The sequence below is a fragment of the Melospiza georgiana genome, chromosome 1 (assembly GCF_028018845.1).
Source record: "Melospiza georgiana isolate bMelGeo1 chromosome 1, bMelGeo1.pri, whole genome shotgun sequence".
Classification (NCBI taxonomy): Eukaryota; Metazoa; Chordata; class Aves; order Passeriformes; family Passerellidae; genus Melospiza; species Melospiza georgiana.
In genome coordinates, this window is record NC_080430.1 from 1,620,351 (window position 1) to 1,637,548 (window position 17,198).

The 17,198-nt window shown below is 44.8% G+C and overlaps 1 protein-coding gene across 1 annotated transcript; it reads right to left on the reverse strand.

The window, feature by feature from the left end:
- Window positions 1-478: 478 nt before the first annotated feature.
- TMIE (transmembrane inner ear) lies at window positions 479-16,405 on the reverse strand (the record flags this gene model as incomplete). The annotated part of the gene is made up of 4 exons (XM_058036682.1): window positions 16,319-16,405; window positions 12,686-12,803; window positions 5,045-5,194; window positions 479-567 (listed from the first exon to the last, which is right to left on the reverse strand). Coding segments are annotated over exons 1-4 (444 nt in total), but the record flags the coding sequence as incomplete, so codon positions are not given.
- Between the last annotated feature and the right edge of the window lie 793 nt (window positions 16,406-17,198).

Consider the following 17,198-nt stretch of genomic DNA (forward strand, 5'->3'; position numbering starts at 1 on the left):
CAGTTCACATCTACCCACATGGAATTCTGGGTGAGGGACTGGATATTTTTCTTGATTATCCAACCAAATTCCCAGTTTTCCTTGACAGAGACGAATCCTGATGGCTCCATCTCCAAATGGGAAGAAGAAATCCACGCATCCAGCAGCATCCCACAGGAATATCTGGAAAAGCACATCCTGCTCCAAGTGCTCCTCCCCCAGCAATTTGCTGGAGAATTCCCCAAAAAAATTCCAGCATTGTCCTTCCAGGATGTCACTTCTTCTTTGCTTTGGAATTCCCACCGGCTTTTCCATCGGTTTTGGCACCAGCTTCGCCTTCTTTTTCCCCCCTTTTCCCTTGTTTCTTGTCGTTTGTGTCCTTTCCCTTTTCCCCCTTTTCCTTTTCCCCCTTTTCTCCTTTCCCTCCTTTTTCCTCTTTTCCTCCTTTTTCCCCCTTTTCCCCCTTTTCTCCATCTTTTTTTTTGGCTCCGTCCTTCCCTTCCTTTTTGGATTCTTCCTTCTGCTCCTTCTCCCCGTCCTTTTTCTTGGAGTCTTTGGATCCATCCTTCTTTCCCTGAGCCTTGTCCACTTTTCCGGACACAGTGGGAACTTCTTCCTCTTTTTTTTCTTCCGCAGCCTGAGCTGTTTTCCAAGGATAGAGAAAAAAAAAATGGAAAAGGAATTGATGTGGATTCAACAACCCAGGAACTGTCAAAATTCCAGCTCCCTGCTAGAAATCTGGGATAAAGGGAAAACGTTCCTACTGGGGATTTTCCCATCCAGCTGATTGATTTTTTGGAATCGTGAAGCAGGAAATCCAAGGATTGATGGATCCCCTCAGAAAATAGAAGCCACAGGCAGCTGGGAATTGAAATTCCCTAAATTCCTTGGAGAACCATCTCATCCCATGAGGATTAACTGGAAGGACAAGGATTTATTCATGGAATTGGGTTCAGCTCCACAGGGAGGGCTGGGAATTCCCAGTTTCAGGCACCCCTGAAATCCCGGGATTTGTGCAAATTCCCACTGTTCAAATTCCCATTGTTCAACTCGTAACTCTGCATTTTGCTGGTGTAGGACTGAATTTCTCCAAGGAATTCCTGAATTCCTACAACGGTGGGATCTGCCTCTTTTCCCATGGATTGAAGCAGCACATCCCAGATTATGGAAACACCATTTTTATGGAATTTTATGGAATTACAACTCCTGGAGAGACACAAGAAAGAGGGAAACAAGGCATCGAAAGGTGTTGAGGAAACAGGAAAAATCCAGGAATGGAGAAGCAGCAAATCCAAGGATTGATGGAGCCCCTTGGAAGAGAGAAGCCACAGGAAGCTGGGAATCAAAATTCCCCAAATTCCTTGGAGAACCATCTCATCAGATAAGGATTAGCTGGAGGGACAAGAATTCAATGGAAGGACAAGGATTTATTCATGGAATTGGGTTCAGCTCCACAGGGAGGGCTGGGAATTCCCAGTTTCAGGCACCCCTGAAATCCCAGGATTTGTGCAAATTCCCATTATTCAAATTCCCATTGTTCAACTCGTAACTCTGCATTTTGCTGGTGTAGGACTGAATTTCTCCAAGGAATTCCTGAATTCCTACAACAGTGGGATCTGCCTCTTTTCCCATGGATTGAAGCAGCACATCCCAGATTATGGAAACACCATTTTTATGGAATTTTATGGAATTACAGCTCCCAGAGAGACACAGGAAAGAAGGGAAAAAGGCATCGAAAGGTGTTGAGGAAACAGGAAAAGTCCAGGAATGGAGAAGCAGCAAATCCAAGGATTGATGGATCCCCTTGGAAGAGAGAAGCCACAGGCGGCCGGGAATCGAAATTCCCTAAATTCCTTGGAGAACCATCTCATCCTCTTCCTTCAGCACAGGCAGGGAGTGGAGAGGTCTGGACTGGCCATGGCCAGAGAGAGTGAGGAGATTTTCGGGAGAGCCTACGGAAGCAGGAAAGGAGAGTGAGAGCAGCGGAGGAGAAATATTCCAGCAGGAAAAACCGGGAATGTGGAATTCCAACCACTCCAGCTTTGCTCCTGGTGTTCCCCAACCCAAGGGCAGGCCCTGAAATGAAATTAATTCCCACTGGGATTTTCAGCATGGAATTCTCCTTCTAGCTAAGGAGGGTGAGGGGTGGAAGTTGATGGGAAAATGGGATACGGCCTCCAGTTGTCTCAGGAAGAGTTTGGATTGAATATTAAGGAAAAAAAAAAATTCCTGATTGGAAGAGAGATTAAGGATTGGGAAGTGTTGGAATCACCATCCCTGGAAAGGTTCCAAAAACCAGGAGATGTGGAATTTCACAGGGCTTTTTAGTGGGATTTGGTTCAAAATAGGTTTTGATGGATTTGAGGAGCTTTTCCAAACTTAATTTGGGAATTAAGGGATGATTCCAACTCAAACTGATGGAAAAATTCCCTCTTATCCAAAGGGTTTTATCCCAATATCCTGAGTCCACACTGGGAGGGTTGAACTTGGTGGTGGCACCACGGGAGGGACTTTGTGTTCCCAGAATCCCCCCAAAAAATGGGAATTACCTTTGGGGAAGCCAGTGAGTTCATTGAAGGAATTTGCACTGCCACAATCCCCCCAAAGATGTGGGAATTACCTCTAGGAATGTCGGCCAGCTCATTGATGGGCTTTGCATTCCCAGAATCCCAAAAAAAGTGGGAATTACATCTGGGAATGTCTCTGTGCTCATTGAGGGAATTTGCACTGCCCCAGTCGCCCCCCAAAAAGTGGGAATTAGCTCCGGGAATGTTGCTGAGCTCATTGTGGGACTTTGTGCTCCCAGAATCCAAAAAAACCCTGGGAATTACCTCCAGGAATATTGGTGAGCTCATTGAGGAATTTTGCATTCCCAGAATCCCAGAAAAAGTGGGAATTATATCTGGGAATGTCTCTGAGCTCATTAGGAGAATTTACACTGCCCCAATCCCGCAAAAAAGTAGGAATTAGCTTTGCAAATGCTGCTGAGCTCATTGAGGGAATTTGCACTGCCTCAATCCCCCCAAAAATTGGGAATTTTCTCTGGGAATGTTGCTGAACTCATTGAGGGTATTTGCACTGCTACAATCCAAAAAAACCCCTGGGAATTACCTCCAGGAATATTGGTGAGCTCATTGAGGGACTCTGCAGTCCCAGAATTCCAAAAAAAGTGGGAATTACATCTGGGAATGTCTCTGAGCTCATTAGGAGAATTTGCACTGCCCCAATCCCGCAAAAAAGTAGGAATTAGCTTTGCAAATGCTGCTGAGCTCATTGAGGGAATTTGCACTGCCTCAATCCCCCCAAAAATTGGGAATTTTCTCTGGGAATGTTGCTGAACTCATTGAGGGTATTTGCACTGCTACAATCCAAAAAACCCCCTGGGAATTACCTCCAGGAATATTGGTGAGCTCATTGAGGGACTCTGCAGTCCCAGAATTCCAAAAAAAGTGGGAATTACATCTGGGAACGTCTCTGAGCTCATTGAGGGAATTTGCACTGCCTCAAACCCCCAAAAAATTGGGAATTAGCTTTGTGAATGTTGCTGATCTCATTGAGGAATTTTGCACTCCCAGAATCCCCCCAAAAAAGTGGGAATTGACTCCAGGAATGTTGGTCACTCATTGAAGAACTCTGCATTCCCAGAATTCCAAAAAAAGTGGGAATTATATCTGGGAATGTTGCCGAGCTCATTGAGGGAATTTGCACTGCCTCAACCCCCCAAAAAACTGGGAATTAGCTCTGGGAATGTTGCTGAACCCATTGAGGAACTTTGCATTCCCAGAATCCCAAAAAAACCCTGGGAATTACCTCCAGGAATGTTGGTGAGCTCATTGAGGAATTTTGCATTCCCAGAATCCCAGAAAAAGTGGGAATTACATCTGGGAATGTCTCTGAGCTCATTAGGAGAATTTGCACTGCCCCAATCCCGCAAAAAAGTAGGAATTAGCTTTGCAAATGCTGTTGAGCTCATTGAGGGAATTTGCACTGCCTCAATCCCCCCAAAAAACTGGGAATTTTCTCTGGGAATGTTGCTGAACTCATTGTGGGACTTTGCGCTCCCAGAATCCCAAAAAAACAGTGGGAATTACCTCCAGGAATATTGGTGAGCTCATTGAGGGACTCTGCAGTCCCAGAATTCCAAAAAAAGTGGGAATTACATCTGGGAATGTCTCTGAGCTCATTGAGGGAATTTGCACTGCCTCAAACCCCCAAAAAATTGGGAATTAGCTTTGTGAATGTTGCTGATCTCATTGAGGAATTTTGCACTCCCAGAATCCCCCAAAAAAGTGGGAATTGCCTCCAGGAATGTTGGTCACTCATTGAAGAACTCTGCATTCCCAGAATGCAGAAAAACTGGGAATTAAATCTGGGAATGTCTCTGAGCTCATTGAGGGAATTTGCACTGCCAAAATCCCCCAAAAAACTGGGAATTAGCTCTGGGAATGTTGCTGAACCCATTGAGGAACTTTGCGCTCCCAGAATCCCAAAAAATCCCTGGGAATTACCTCCAGGAATATTGGTGAGCTCATTGAGGGACTCTGCAGTCCCAGAATTCCAAAAAAAGTGGGAATTACATCTGGGAATGTCTCTGAGCTCATTGAGGGAATTTGCACTGCCTAAACCCCCCAAAAATTGGGAATTAGCTTTGTGAATGTTGCTGATCTCATTGAGGAATTTTGCACTCCCAGAATCCCCCAAAAAAAGTGGGAATTGCCTCCAGGAATGTTGGTCACTCATTGAAGAACTCTGCATTCCCAGAATCCAGAAAAAGTGGAAATTAAATCTGGGAATGTCTCTGAGCTCATTGTGGGACTTTGTGCTCCCAGAGTCCCCAGAAAAATGGGAATTAGCTCCAAGAATATTGGTGAGCTCATTCACATCTTTAACACTGTCAAAATCCCCCCAAAACCTGGGAATTACCTCCAGGAATGTCGGTGAGCTCATTGAGGGACTTTGCATTCCTAGAATCCCAAAAAAAATGTGGGAATTACCTCCCAGAATGTTGCCGAGCTCATTGAGGGAATTTGGCTCCCAGAATTCCCAAAAAAAAGGTGGGAATTACCTCCGGGGATCTCGGTGAGCTCCCCCAGGGGCGGCACGGTCTCCAGTTTGTCCGCGTAGTTTTTGGCCGCCTGGCGCTGGGCGTAGCGCGCCTCGATCTCCTTCCGCGTGCGCGGGATCCGGCACTTGAAGATGCAGCACAGGGTGATAACTGGGAATGGGAAACGTGGAATTCTGGGTGAGGGATGGGAAATGTGGAATTCTGGGTGAGGGATGGGAATGGGAATGGGAATGGGAATGGGAATGGGAAACGTGGAATTCTGGGTGAGGGATGGGAAACGTGGAATTCTGAGTGAGGGATGGGAATGGGAATGGGAATGGGAAACGTGGAATTCTGGGTGAAGGATGGGAAACGTGGAATTCTGGGTGAGGGATGGGAATGGGAATGGGAAACGTGGAATTCTGGGTGAGGGATGGGAAACGTGGAATTCTGGGTGAGGAATGGGAAATGTGGAATTCTGGGTTAGAGATGGGAATGGGAATGGGAAACGTGGAATTCTGGGTGAGGAATGGGAATGGGAAACATGGAATTCTGGGTGAGGGATGGGAATGGGAATGGGAAACATGGAATTCTGGATGAGGGACTGGGAATGGGAAACGTGGAATTGTGGGTGAGGAATGGGAAATGTGGAATTCTGGGTGAGGGATGGGAATGGGAATGGGAATGGGAAACGTGGAATTCTGGGTGAGGAATGGGAATGGGAATGGGAAACGTGGAATTCTGGGTGAGGGATGGGAATGGGAAATGTGGAATTTTGGGTGAGGGATGGGAATGGGAATGGGAAACGTGGAATTCTGAGTGAGGGATGAGAATGGGAAATGTGGAATTCTAGGTGAGGGATGGGAAATGTGGAATTCTGGGTGAGGGATGGGAATGGGAATGGGAAATGTGGAATTCTGGGTGAGGGATGGGAATGGGAATGGGAATGGGAAACGTGGAATTCTGGGTGAAGGATGGGAAACGTGGAATTCTGGGTGAGGGATGGGAAACGTGGAATTCTGGGTGAGGGATGGGAATGGGAATGGGAAACGTGGAATTCTGGGTGAGGGATGGGAATGGGAAGCGTGGAATTGTGGGTGAGTTATTGGGAATGGGAAATGTGGAATTCTGAGTGAGGGATTGGGAGTCGGAAATGAGGAATTCTGGGTGAGAGATGGGAATGGGAATCATGGAATTCTGGGTGAGGGAGTGGGAATAGGAAATGTGGAATTCTGGGTGAGGAATGGGAATAGAAAATGTGGAATTCTGGGTTAGGGATGGGAATGGGAAACATGGAATTATGGGTGAGGAATGGGAAATGTGGAATTCTGGGTGAGTTATTTGGAATGGCAAATGTGGAACTCTGGGGGAATTATTGGGAATGGGAGATGATGAATTCTGGGTGAGGGACTGGGAATGGGAAATTTGGAATTCTGGCAGAGTTCCTGGGAATGGATAGGGAGAAATGAGGAATTAACTGGGAATTGGAGTGGGAAATGAGGAAATCTGTGTGAGAGACTAAATGGGAAACATGGAATTTTGGGTGAGGGACTGGGAATGGGAAACATGGAATTCTGGGTGAGTTATTGGGAATGGGAAATGTGGAATTCTGAGTGAGGGATTGGGAGGGGGAAATGAGGAATTCTGGCTGAGGGACTGGGAATGGGAAATGAAGAATTCTGGGTGAGTTATTTGGAATGGGAAAAAGGGAATTCTGGGGGAGTTATTTGAAATGGGAAATGTGGAATTTTGGGTGAGTTACTGGGAGTGGGATATGTGGAATTCTGGCTGAGGGACTGGGAATGGGAAATGTGGAATTCTGGGTGAGGTTCCTGGGAATGGACAGGGAGAAACAAGGAATTAATTGGGAATGGAGGTGGGAAATGAGGAATTCTGGGAGAGTTCCTGGGAATGGGAGTGTGAAACATGGGAATCTGAGAGAGTTCCTGGCAATGGAGAGGGAAATAAGGAGTTCTGGGCATAACTGAGAATAGCAATGGGAAAAGAGGAATTCCAGTTGAGTTTCTGGGAATGAAAAATGAGGATTTGGGTTGGTTACTGGGAATGGAAGCAGGAAACAAGGGAATTTGGGTGAGTCACTGGGAATGGGAAATGTGGAATTCTGGGTGAGGGACTGGGAATGGGAAATGTGGAATTCTGGGTGAGGTATTGAGAATGGGAAAAGAGGAATTCTGGGGGAGTTCCTGGGAATGGATAGGGAAAAACAAGGAATTAACTGGGAATGTGAGTGGCAAATGAGGAATTCTGGGTGAGTTTTTGGAATGGGAAATGTGGAATTCTTGGAGGCTTATGGGAATGGGAAATGTGGAATTCTGGGGGACGGACTGGGAATGGGAAACCTGGAATTCTGTGTGAGGGACTGGGAATGGGAAATGTGGAATTCTGGGTGAGTTATTGGGAATGGGAAATGTGGAATTCTGTGTGAGGGACTGGGAATGGGAAATGTGGAATTCTGGGGGAGTTATTGGGAATGGATAGGGAGAAATGAGAATTTAACTGGGAATGGGAGTGGGAGATGAGAAATTCTGGGTGAGTAATTGGGAGTGGGAGATATGGAGTTATGGGCGAGGGACTGGGAATGGGAAATGTGGAATTCAGGGTGAGTTTTTGGGAATAGGAAATGTGGAATTCAGGGTGAGTTTCTGGGAATGGGAAATGTGGAATTCATGGTGAGTTTCTGGGAATGGGAAATGTGTTATTCAGGGTGAGTTTTTGGGAATGGGAAATGTGGAATTCTGGAGGAGTTATTGGAAATGGGAAACGGGGAATTCTGGGCGAGTTATTTGGAATGGGGAATGAGGAATTTTGGGTGAGGGACAAGGAATAGGAAACATGGAATTCTGGAGGAGTGATTGGGAATTGGGAAATGTGGAACTCGGTGTGAGGGACTGGGAAATGTGGAATTCTAGGTGAGTTATTGGGAATGGGAGAAGGGGAGTTCTGGGTGAGGGGCTGGGAATAGACTGGGAGAAACAAGGATTTAACTGGGAATGGGAGTGGGAAATATGGGAGTCTGTGTGAGGTACTGGAAATGGGAAATGTGGAATTCTGGAGGACTTGTTGGGTGGGAGAAATGGGAATTCCGGGTGAGCCCCTGGAAATGGGAGAGGGAAATGAGAGACTGGGTGAATTACTGGTAATGGAAAGGGAGAAATAAGGATTTAACTGGGAATGGGAGTGGGAAATGTGGAAGACAGGGAATTCTGGGGGAGTTCCTGGGAATGAAGAAGGAGAAACCAGGATTTAAGTGGTAATGGGAGAGGGAAATGTGGAATTCTGGGTGAGCTCCTGGGAATGGCAATAGGAACCAAGAATCTGGGGGAATTCCTGGGAATGGGAGATGGGAAATGTGGAATTCTGGGTGAGTTCCTGGGAATGGGAGATGGGAAATGTGGAATTCTGGGTGAGTTCCTGGAAATGGGAGGTGGGAAATGTGGAATTCTGGGTGAGTTCCTGGGAATGGGAGGTGGGAAATGTGGAATTCTGGGTGAGGTCCTGGGAATGGCAGTGGGAAATGTGGAATTCTGGGCGAGCTCCTGGGAACGGGAGATGAGGATTTGGGTTGGATACTGGGAATGGGAACAGGAAACACGGGAATCTGAGGGTGTTCCCTGGGAATGGGAAACCTGGAATTTGGATTTTCCCCCGTTTTTTATGGGATGGTGCCACCTTGTGGGATGTGCTGGGAGGTGGAATCCACACTCGGATCAGATTTCTGGAATTTTTTGGTTTATTTAGTTTAATTTTATTATTGTTATTATTAACGTTAATATAAACGTATGTATTGGATATTCAATAAGCAAATATTATTATTATTAGCACAATTAATAAAATATATTTATTATTATAATATTATAGAAATTATTATTAATAACATAAAGCATGTGTTAAATATTAATATATTATTCCGTAAATACAATTTAAATTAGTTCATTTTATTTCCTTATTTATTGTAATAGCAGTGAAAATAAAGCTATTAATGACAGCTATAATTACAATCAACTTATTATTATTTATAACATAGAAATAGGTTATTCCATTAATATAATTTTATTAACTATGATACTTTATAATAATAAAAATTGTTATTTAAAATTACTAGGTCATTAATAAAGTAATATTAATTAGAGTAATAAATAAATAATAACGTATTATTAATTAGAATTATATTATCAATCCAATTACCTTTAAAGCGTAATTCCTGTATTTCTCTTTTATTTAGATTTATATTTAATTCTTGTTTCAGGTTTGGTTTTACAATTATTTCCATTTTTAACTTTATATTTTATATTTAATTCTAGTTTGAATTTTATAGTTCTATATTAATTCTGCTTTAAAATGTTACATTTTTCTATTTATTTCTATTGTTTAATTTCCTATTTTTAGTATAATTTCTTTTTTTTTTACTTTTCTATTTATTTCTATTGTTTAATTTCCTATTTTCATATTTCATTCACTGTAATGCAATATAATATATTGATTTAATAATTTATTAATAAGTTAATTAATTTATTATTTTATATATAATTATGTTTTAAATTTTTCCTATTTTCTATTTATTTTCTTTTTTAATTTTATGCTTTGATATTTACTGCTATTTTTAATTCCCTATTTTTATTTTAATTTTAATTTTAATTTTTATTTTTATTTTTATTTTTATTTTTATTTTTATTTTTAATTCTCTGCTTTTCCATTTCATTCCATTTCCCAATTCCCTGTTTTCCGTGGATTTTCTCCATCCCAAATCCCATTCCCAGCAGGGATGGGAGTGGAGCTTGGGACATTCCTGCTCTGCATTCCCACTGGGAAATCCCTCTGGAATTCCCACTCCCAGCTGGAATTCCAGCATTCCCAAATTCCAGACACCCGGAGGGAATCCAGGAAATTCTGGGATCACTCCCAGGGAAGGAATTCCAGCTGGGAATCTCCAGTTTGGAGCTGGGAAATCCCTCTGGAATTCTCAATTCCAGCCCAGAGGAATTCCTGAATTCCAGGACCCCAGGAATCGAGGAAGCTCCAAGATCACTCCCAGGGAAGGAATTCCCTTGGAAAGAGATTCCAGGTGGGAATCTCCCCTTTGGATTCCCTCTGGAATTCCCAATTCCATCCCACAGAAATTCTCCTTGAATTCCCAGACACCTGAAAGGAATCCTTAGGAATTCCCACACGCAGCTGGGAATTCCAACCCAGAGGAATTCCCAAACTCCTGGACACCTGAAGGCAATTTTGGGATCGCTTCTAGGGATGGAATTTTTTTGGGGAGAGATTCCAGCTGGGAAATCCCTCAGGAATTCTCAATTCTATCCCACAGCAATCCTCCTTGAATTCCTGAATTCCTGGAAACCTGAAAGAAATCCAGGAAATTTTGGGATCACTTCCAGGGATGGAATTTTCTTGGGAAGAGATTCCAGAAGGGAATCTCCAGTTTGGAGCTGGGAAATCCCTCAGGAATTCTCAAATCCATTCCACAGGAATCCTCCTTGAATTTCCAAATTCCTGGAAACCTGAAAGGAATCCAGGAAGCTCTGGGATCACTTCCAGGGATGGAATTACCTTGCAAAGAGATTCCAGCTGGGAATCTCCAGTTTGGAGCTGGGAAATCCCTTAGGAATTCTCAATTCCAGCCCAGAGGAATTCCCGAATTCCAGGATACCTGAAGGGAATCCAGGAAACTCCGGGATCACTCCCAGGGATGGAATTTTCTTGGGAAGAGATTCCAGGTGGGAATCTCTGGTTTGGATTCCCTCTGGAATTCCCAATTCCATCCCACAGAAATTCTCCTTGAATTCCCAGACACCTGAAAGAAATCCTTAGGAATTCCCACAGGCAGCTGGGAATTCCAACCCAGAGGAATTCCCAAACTCCTGGACACCTGCAGGGAATTTTGGGATCGCTTCTAGGGATGGAATTTTTTTGGGGAGAGATTCCAGCTGGGAAATCCCTCAGGAATTCTCAATTCTATCCCACAGGAATCCTCCTTGAATTCCTGAATTCCTGGAAACCTGAAAGGAATCCAGGAAATTTTGGGATCACTTCTAGGGATGGAATTTTCTTGGGGAGAGATTCCAGAAGGGAATCTCCAGTTTGGAGCTGGGAAATCCCTTAGGAATTCTCAATTCCAGCCCAGAGGAATTCCCAAAATCCAGGATACCTGAAGGGAATCCAGGAAACTCCGGGATCACTCCCAGGGATGGAATTTTCTTGGGAAGAGATTCCAGAGGGGAATCTCCAGTTTAGAGCTGGGACCTCCCTCTGGAATTCTCACACCCAGCTGGGAATTCCAGCCCAGAGGAAATCCCGAATTCCCGGACACCTGAAGAGACTCCATGATTTCCCAACCCATAGAATTCCAGGAATCCCAACCTGAATCATTCCAAGGTTCCCAACCTAAAGAATCCCAGGATTCCCAATTCAAATCATTCCATGATTCCCAATGCATTCCAGGATTTCCAACTCAAATCATTCCATGATTCCCAAACTGAAGCATTCCATGATTCCCAACCCAAAGAATTCCAAGATTTCCAACCCGAATCGTTCCATGATTCCCAATATGAGGCATTCCACGATTCCCAACCTAAAGAATTCCATAATTCCCAAACTGAAGCATTCTTGAATCTCAACCAACACATTCCATGATTCCTAATCCGAAGCATTCCAAGATTCCCAACCCAAGGAATTCCAGGATTTCCCAACCCAGGAATTCCAACCCAAATCCTTCCATGACTTCCAACCTAAATCATTCCACGAATCCCAATCCAAAGAATCCCAGGATTTCCAAATCGAATCATTCCATGGTTCCCAACCCGAAGAATTCCAGGATTCCCAACCCGAATCATTCCATGAATCCTAACCCAAAGCATTCCAGGATTCCCAACCCAAGGAATTCCAGGATTTCCAACTTGAATCATTCCAGGATTCCTAACCCAAATCATTCCATAATTCCCAACCCAAAGAACAACATAATTCCCAAACTGGAGCATTCCATGATTCCCAACCTAAAGAATTCCATAATTCCCAACCTGAATCATTCAACGAATCCCAACCCAAAGAATCCCAGGAGATCCAATCTGAATCATTCAATGGTTCCCAAACTGAAGCATTCCAGGATTCCCAACCCAAGGAATTCCAGGATTTCCAACTTGAATCATTCCATGATTCCCAACCCTACACATTCCATGATTCCTAACCCAAAGCATCCCAGGATTCCCAAGCCAAAGCATTCCAGGATTTCCAACTTGAATCATTCCATGGCTCCCAACCCAAATCATTCCATAATTCCTAACCCAAAGCATTTCAGGATTCCCAACCCAAGGAATTCCATGAATCCCAACCTGAATCATTCCACGAGTGCCAACCCAACACTTTCCAGGATTCCCAACCCGAATCATTCCATGATTCCCAAACTAAAGCATTCCATGATTCCCAACCCCCAGCATTCCACAGCCCGCGGCTCCATCCCGGGTTTTGGCAGGAATGTGGTGCTGGAGCCGATCCCCATCCCTGGAACATCTCCAGGTGCTCCCGGGACGAACCCCTGGCGATTCCCACCACGGAATCCCTCCTCGTGCATTCCCCGGATTCCAGAGCTCTCCCTAAGGGCTTTTCCAGAGGAAAATTCCTGGGAATTCCAGGGGGACTCACTGATGGAGAGGACGAAGAGGGCGAAGATCCCGACCACCTGCCACAGGCGCAGCCCCCAGATCACCACGGTCTCCGACGTCACCGGGTCCGGCTTCTTCTTGGGAGGCGCCGTGGTGGCCTGGCAAAAACACAGGGAAAACCAACAGGAAAAGGTGGATCAGGACGGAAAAATTCCCAAAAATACTCCGGGAGGTGATGAGAGCACGGGAAAATGGTGGAGAGGTTGGTGAGGCCGCAAGGATTTGGGATTTTTAAGGAATCTCCTTTTCCCAGCCTTTTCTTGGCTCGCTCTGGAATTCCTTTCTCCGCTTTTCCAATGGATTTTTGGGATTGGGATCTCCGTCAGTGAAGGCCTGAATGAGAAAATTCCTGGAAAAATTCACTTTTCCAATGAATTTTAATGGAACCACAGGATGTTGGAAAGCTGCGGATCCAGGAGGAAGCAGAATGGAATCACCAGGAAATTCGGGGAGATAAAATTGTGGAATTTTTTAACAGAAAGATAAACTCAGCCTAAACCTAAAGGATGGAAATGCTACAAAATATTCCAGGGGATTTTTAGGGAAGATCTTGGAGCAGCAGCTGGAAAACAGCTAGAATGAACACGGTGCCCTAAAAAAATCCTGATTTTTTGGGAAGTGGAATTCCTGAGCAATCCCTCCAGGAATTTTACCCCAAACTGGGAATAAAGGATTGATCCCAATTTATCCTCCCAGGATTGGCTCAGATCTGGGATCCAATTCCCAGAGAAATCCCTCGATATCCCATTGTTCGCTGATCTCTGGGATCACGAGCAGGGGAGGATTTTTGGGATCATGGGCTCATCCTGGGGTTTAGGGATTTTTTGGGATTTAAGGGCTAATCCTGGGATTTTGGGCTCATCCTGGGATTTTGGGATTTTGAGCCCATCTCAGGACTTTCTAATTCTCTTCCCAAATTTTGGGAAAACTTACAACTCTGGGAATTTCTGCAAAGGCCTGGGAGTGAGCCAAGCTTTTCCTCAAACAAATCTAATATTTTAAGGGATTTTTGCCTCATTATAAAATGTTTCCCCGCTTTTTTTCCCTTTATTTTTCCTTATTTTTTGGTGTTTTTTGGGAGTTTTTTCAGCTGCCAGAATTATTTTCCTCTCCAGCTTTTTCTTCCTCCTCTGTTTGCTCCAGCCTGGCTGAGCTGGAATCGAATTATTCCGGATAATTCCATTATCCAATTATTTCCAGGAATAAACTCCTCACAGAGCCTTTGCTTTTCCAGGAAAAAAACCTGGAATAAACAAAGCAGATCCAGGAATTCCTGCTGTTTATCCCGATTCTTTTGGAGTTTCGATGTTTTATTTTTGCTTTCTGGAATAAAATGGGAAATTTTCTGGCTGGCTGGGTCGTCCTTGGGATTCAAGGAAGGATAATTTGGGAATTCTGCACTGTCAGGGGAAGTTCTGCCTCATTTCTCCCCTTGGGAAGCTCAGAAAACCTGGAATTCTTCCTGGAGCAGCAGCCTGGCCTTGGAGAGGAGTCCTGGATTTATGGAACGCTCAGGTAGGAGGGGATGGGGGAAAAGCAGGAAATTGGTTGGGAATGAGAGGCAAGAAATCCTGGGAAAAATATGGAAAGGATGAGAGGTTTGGAATCCTGGAAAGAAGTGGGAAAGGGAAGGAGAAGAGGCCCAAAATCCTGGGGAAAAAAGTATGGAAAGGGAGAGATGAGAGGATGGAAATCCTGGGAAAAATTTGGGAGAAGAGGCCAAAAATCCTGGGGAAAAAATGGAAAGGGATATCCTGGAAAAAAAACCAGGATAAGAGAAAGGATGAGAGGCCAGAAATCCTGGAAAAAATATGGAAAAGAAATCCTGGAATAAAATCAGGATAAGGGCAGGGAGGGGAGGTCAGAAATCCTAGGGAAAAAAATATGGGAAAGGGAGGGAAGAGAGGCTGAAAATCCTGGAGAAAAAAATATGGAAACGGAAATCCTGGAAAAAAATGGGGAAAGAGGGAGAAGAGGCTGGAAATCCTGGAAAAAATATGGAAAACGATGGGGATGAGAGGTTTGAAATTCTGGAAAAAATGGGAAGGAAAATCCTGGAAAAAAACAGGATAAGAGAAAGGATGAGAGACTGGAAATGCTGGGAAATATCTGGGAAAGGGGTAAGAGGTTTGAAATCTTGGAAAAAAAATGTGGAAAAGGAGAGATGAGAGGCTGGAAATTCTGGGAAAAGTCAGGAAAGGGAAATCCTAGAAAAAATTGGAAAGGAGGGAGCAAAGGCTGGAAATCCTGGGGGAAAAAAATATGGAAAGGGAAATCCTGGAAAAAAATCAGGTTAAGGGCAGAGGTGAGAGGTTTGAAATCCTGGGGAAAATGGAAAAGGAGGGATGAGAGAATGGAAATCCTGGAAAAAATATGGGAAGAAAATCCTGGAATAAAATCAGGATAAGGGCAGGGAGGGGAGGCCAGAAATCCTGGGAAAAATATGGAAAGAGAGGGATGAGAGGCTGGAAGTGCTGGGAAAAATCAGGAAAGGGAAATCCTGGGAAAAAAAGGGAAAGGAGGGAGAAGAGGCTGGAAATCCTGGGGGAAAAATATGGAAAAGGATAGGGATGAGAAGTTTGAAATTCTGGGAAAATATGGAAAGGAAATCCTGGGAAAAATCAGGATAAGGGCAGGGAGGAGAGGTTTGAAATCCTGGGAAAAAATATGGAAAGGGGGGAGAAGAGGCTGGAAATCCTGGGAGGAAAAATATGGAAAAGGATGGGGATGAAAAGTTTGAAATTCTGGGAAAAATATGGAAAGGGAATTCCTGGAAAAAATCAGGATAAGGGCAGGGATGAAAAGTTTGAAATTCTGGAAAAAATCAGGATAAGGGGAGGGGTGAGAGGCTGGAAATCCTGGGAAAAAATGGGAAGGGAGTGATGAGAGGCCCGAAATCCTCTAAAAATCAGGAAAATGGATGAGAGGCCAGAAATCCTGGGGAAGAAAAAATATGGAAAGGATGAGAAGTTTGAAATCCTGGGAAATTCCTGGAATTTTCTCATCCCAGAAATCGCAGCCAAATCCTGCTCCAGGAATTCCCAGGTGGAGCAGGGAAAGGATCCAGGGGAAAAGTGAAAGTTTTGGGAGCTGGGATTTGTGTTCCAGGCTGGAATTTCCCTCTGGAATTGCAGTCAGGGCTTGGGAGCCGCTTTTCCCTCCTGGATCGTTCCCAGATTTTCCATAAATTTGGGAATGCAGAGTCATCCTCAGGGAAAAGCTCCTGTGGAGGGGCAGGAATTCCATGGAATCCCACAATTCCATGGAATCCAGGTTTTCCAGGATTACCGGGAATGAGGGAAGGCGGGAGAAGGAAAACCCATCCCAAATGTTTCCAAAATTTTCCCAATTTTTCATGGCATCATCCATCAGGAACAGGATTTTTGGGATCTTTTTTGCCTCGCTCCTCAACTGATTGAAAACCAGAAAAAACCCGCGATTCCAACCCGAAATTCCCAACCCAGCCTTCGAGGAAACACCAAAAATTCCCAAAAAAACCTCCTTGGATCCACCTTAAATCCCCAGCTGGATGTTTTCCAGGGAAATCCCCCATTCCCGGCCCTCGTTCCCACTTTTTTTTTTTTTTTTTTTCCAGCGGGATTTTATTCCTCACCTCGATCAGCTGCGCCAGGGAAAGTCGGGATCGGAGCAGGACGAGGCAGGAAAATCCCAAAAATTCCCAGTGTGGCTCCCACGCCATCTTCTCCTCTCCTCTCCCCTGGGATTTTCCTGCCTGGAATTTTTTGGGATCTCGGGCGAAGTCCCGGCCAGGCTGTTCCAGCGGCGCCCTGCGAGCGGAGCAGCGCCGGGGCCGTTCATTAATTAATTAAATTAATGAGGCGGTGTCGGTGACGGAGCCCCGGGAGGGGGGATCGGGAGCACCGGGAGCGCTGCCGGCGGCTGCGGGGAGGAATTCCTGCCCTTGGAATTCCTGCCCTTGGAATTCCTGTCCTTGGAATTCCTGTCCCTGCGATTCCTGTCCCTGCAATTCCTGTCCTTGCAATTCCTGTCCTGCAATTCCTGCCTTGGAATTCCTGCCCTTGGAATTCCTGTCCCTGGAATTCCTGCCTTGGAATTCCTGCCCTTGGAATTCCTGTCCCTGGAATTCCTGTCCCTGGAATTCCTGCCCTTGGAATTCCTGTCCCTGGAATTCCTGTCCCTGGAATTCCTGCCCTTGGAATTCCTGCCCTTGGAATTCCTGTCCCTGGAATTCCTGTCCCTGGAATTCCTGCCCTTGGAATTCCTGCCCTTGGAATTCCTGCCCTTGGAATTCCTGCCCTTGGAATTCCTGTCCTTGGAATTCCTGCCCTTGGAATTCCTGTCCTTGGAATTCCTGCCCTTGGAATTCCTGTCCCTGGAATTCCTGCCCTTGGAATTCCTGCGGCTCCACGGCATTTGTGAGGTTTTTTCTGGGTTTTTTCCAATTTTTTTGCCCAGTTTTTTTCCCCACTTTTTTTTTTTTTTTGTCTCAGTATTTTTCCCCAGGTGCCTTT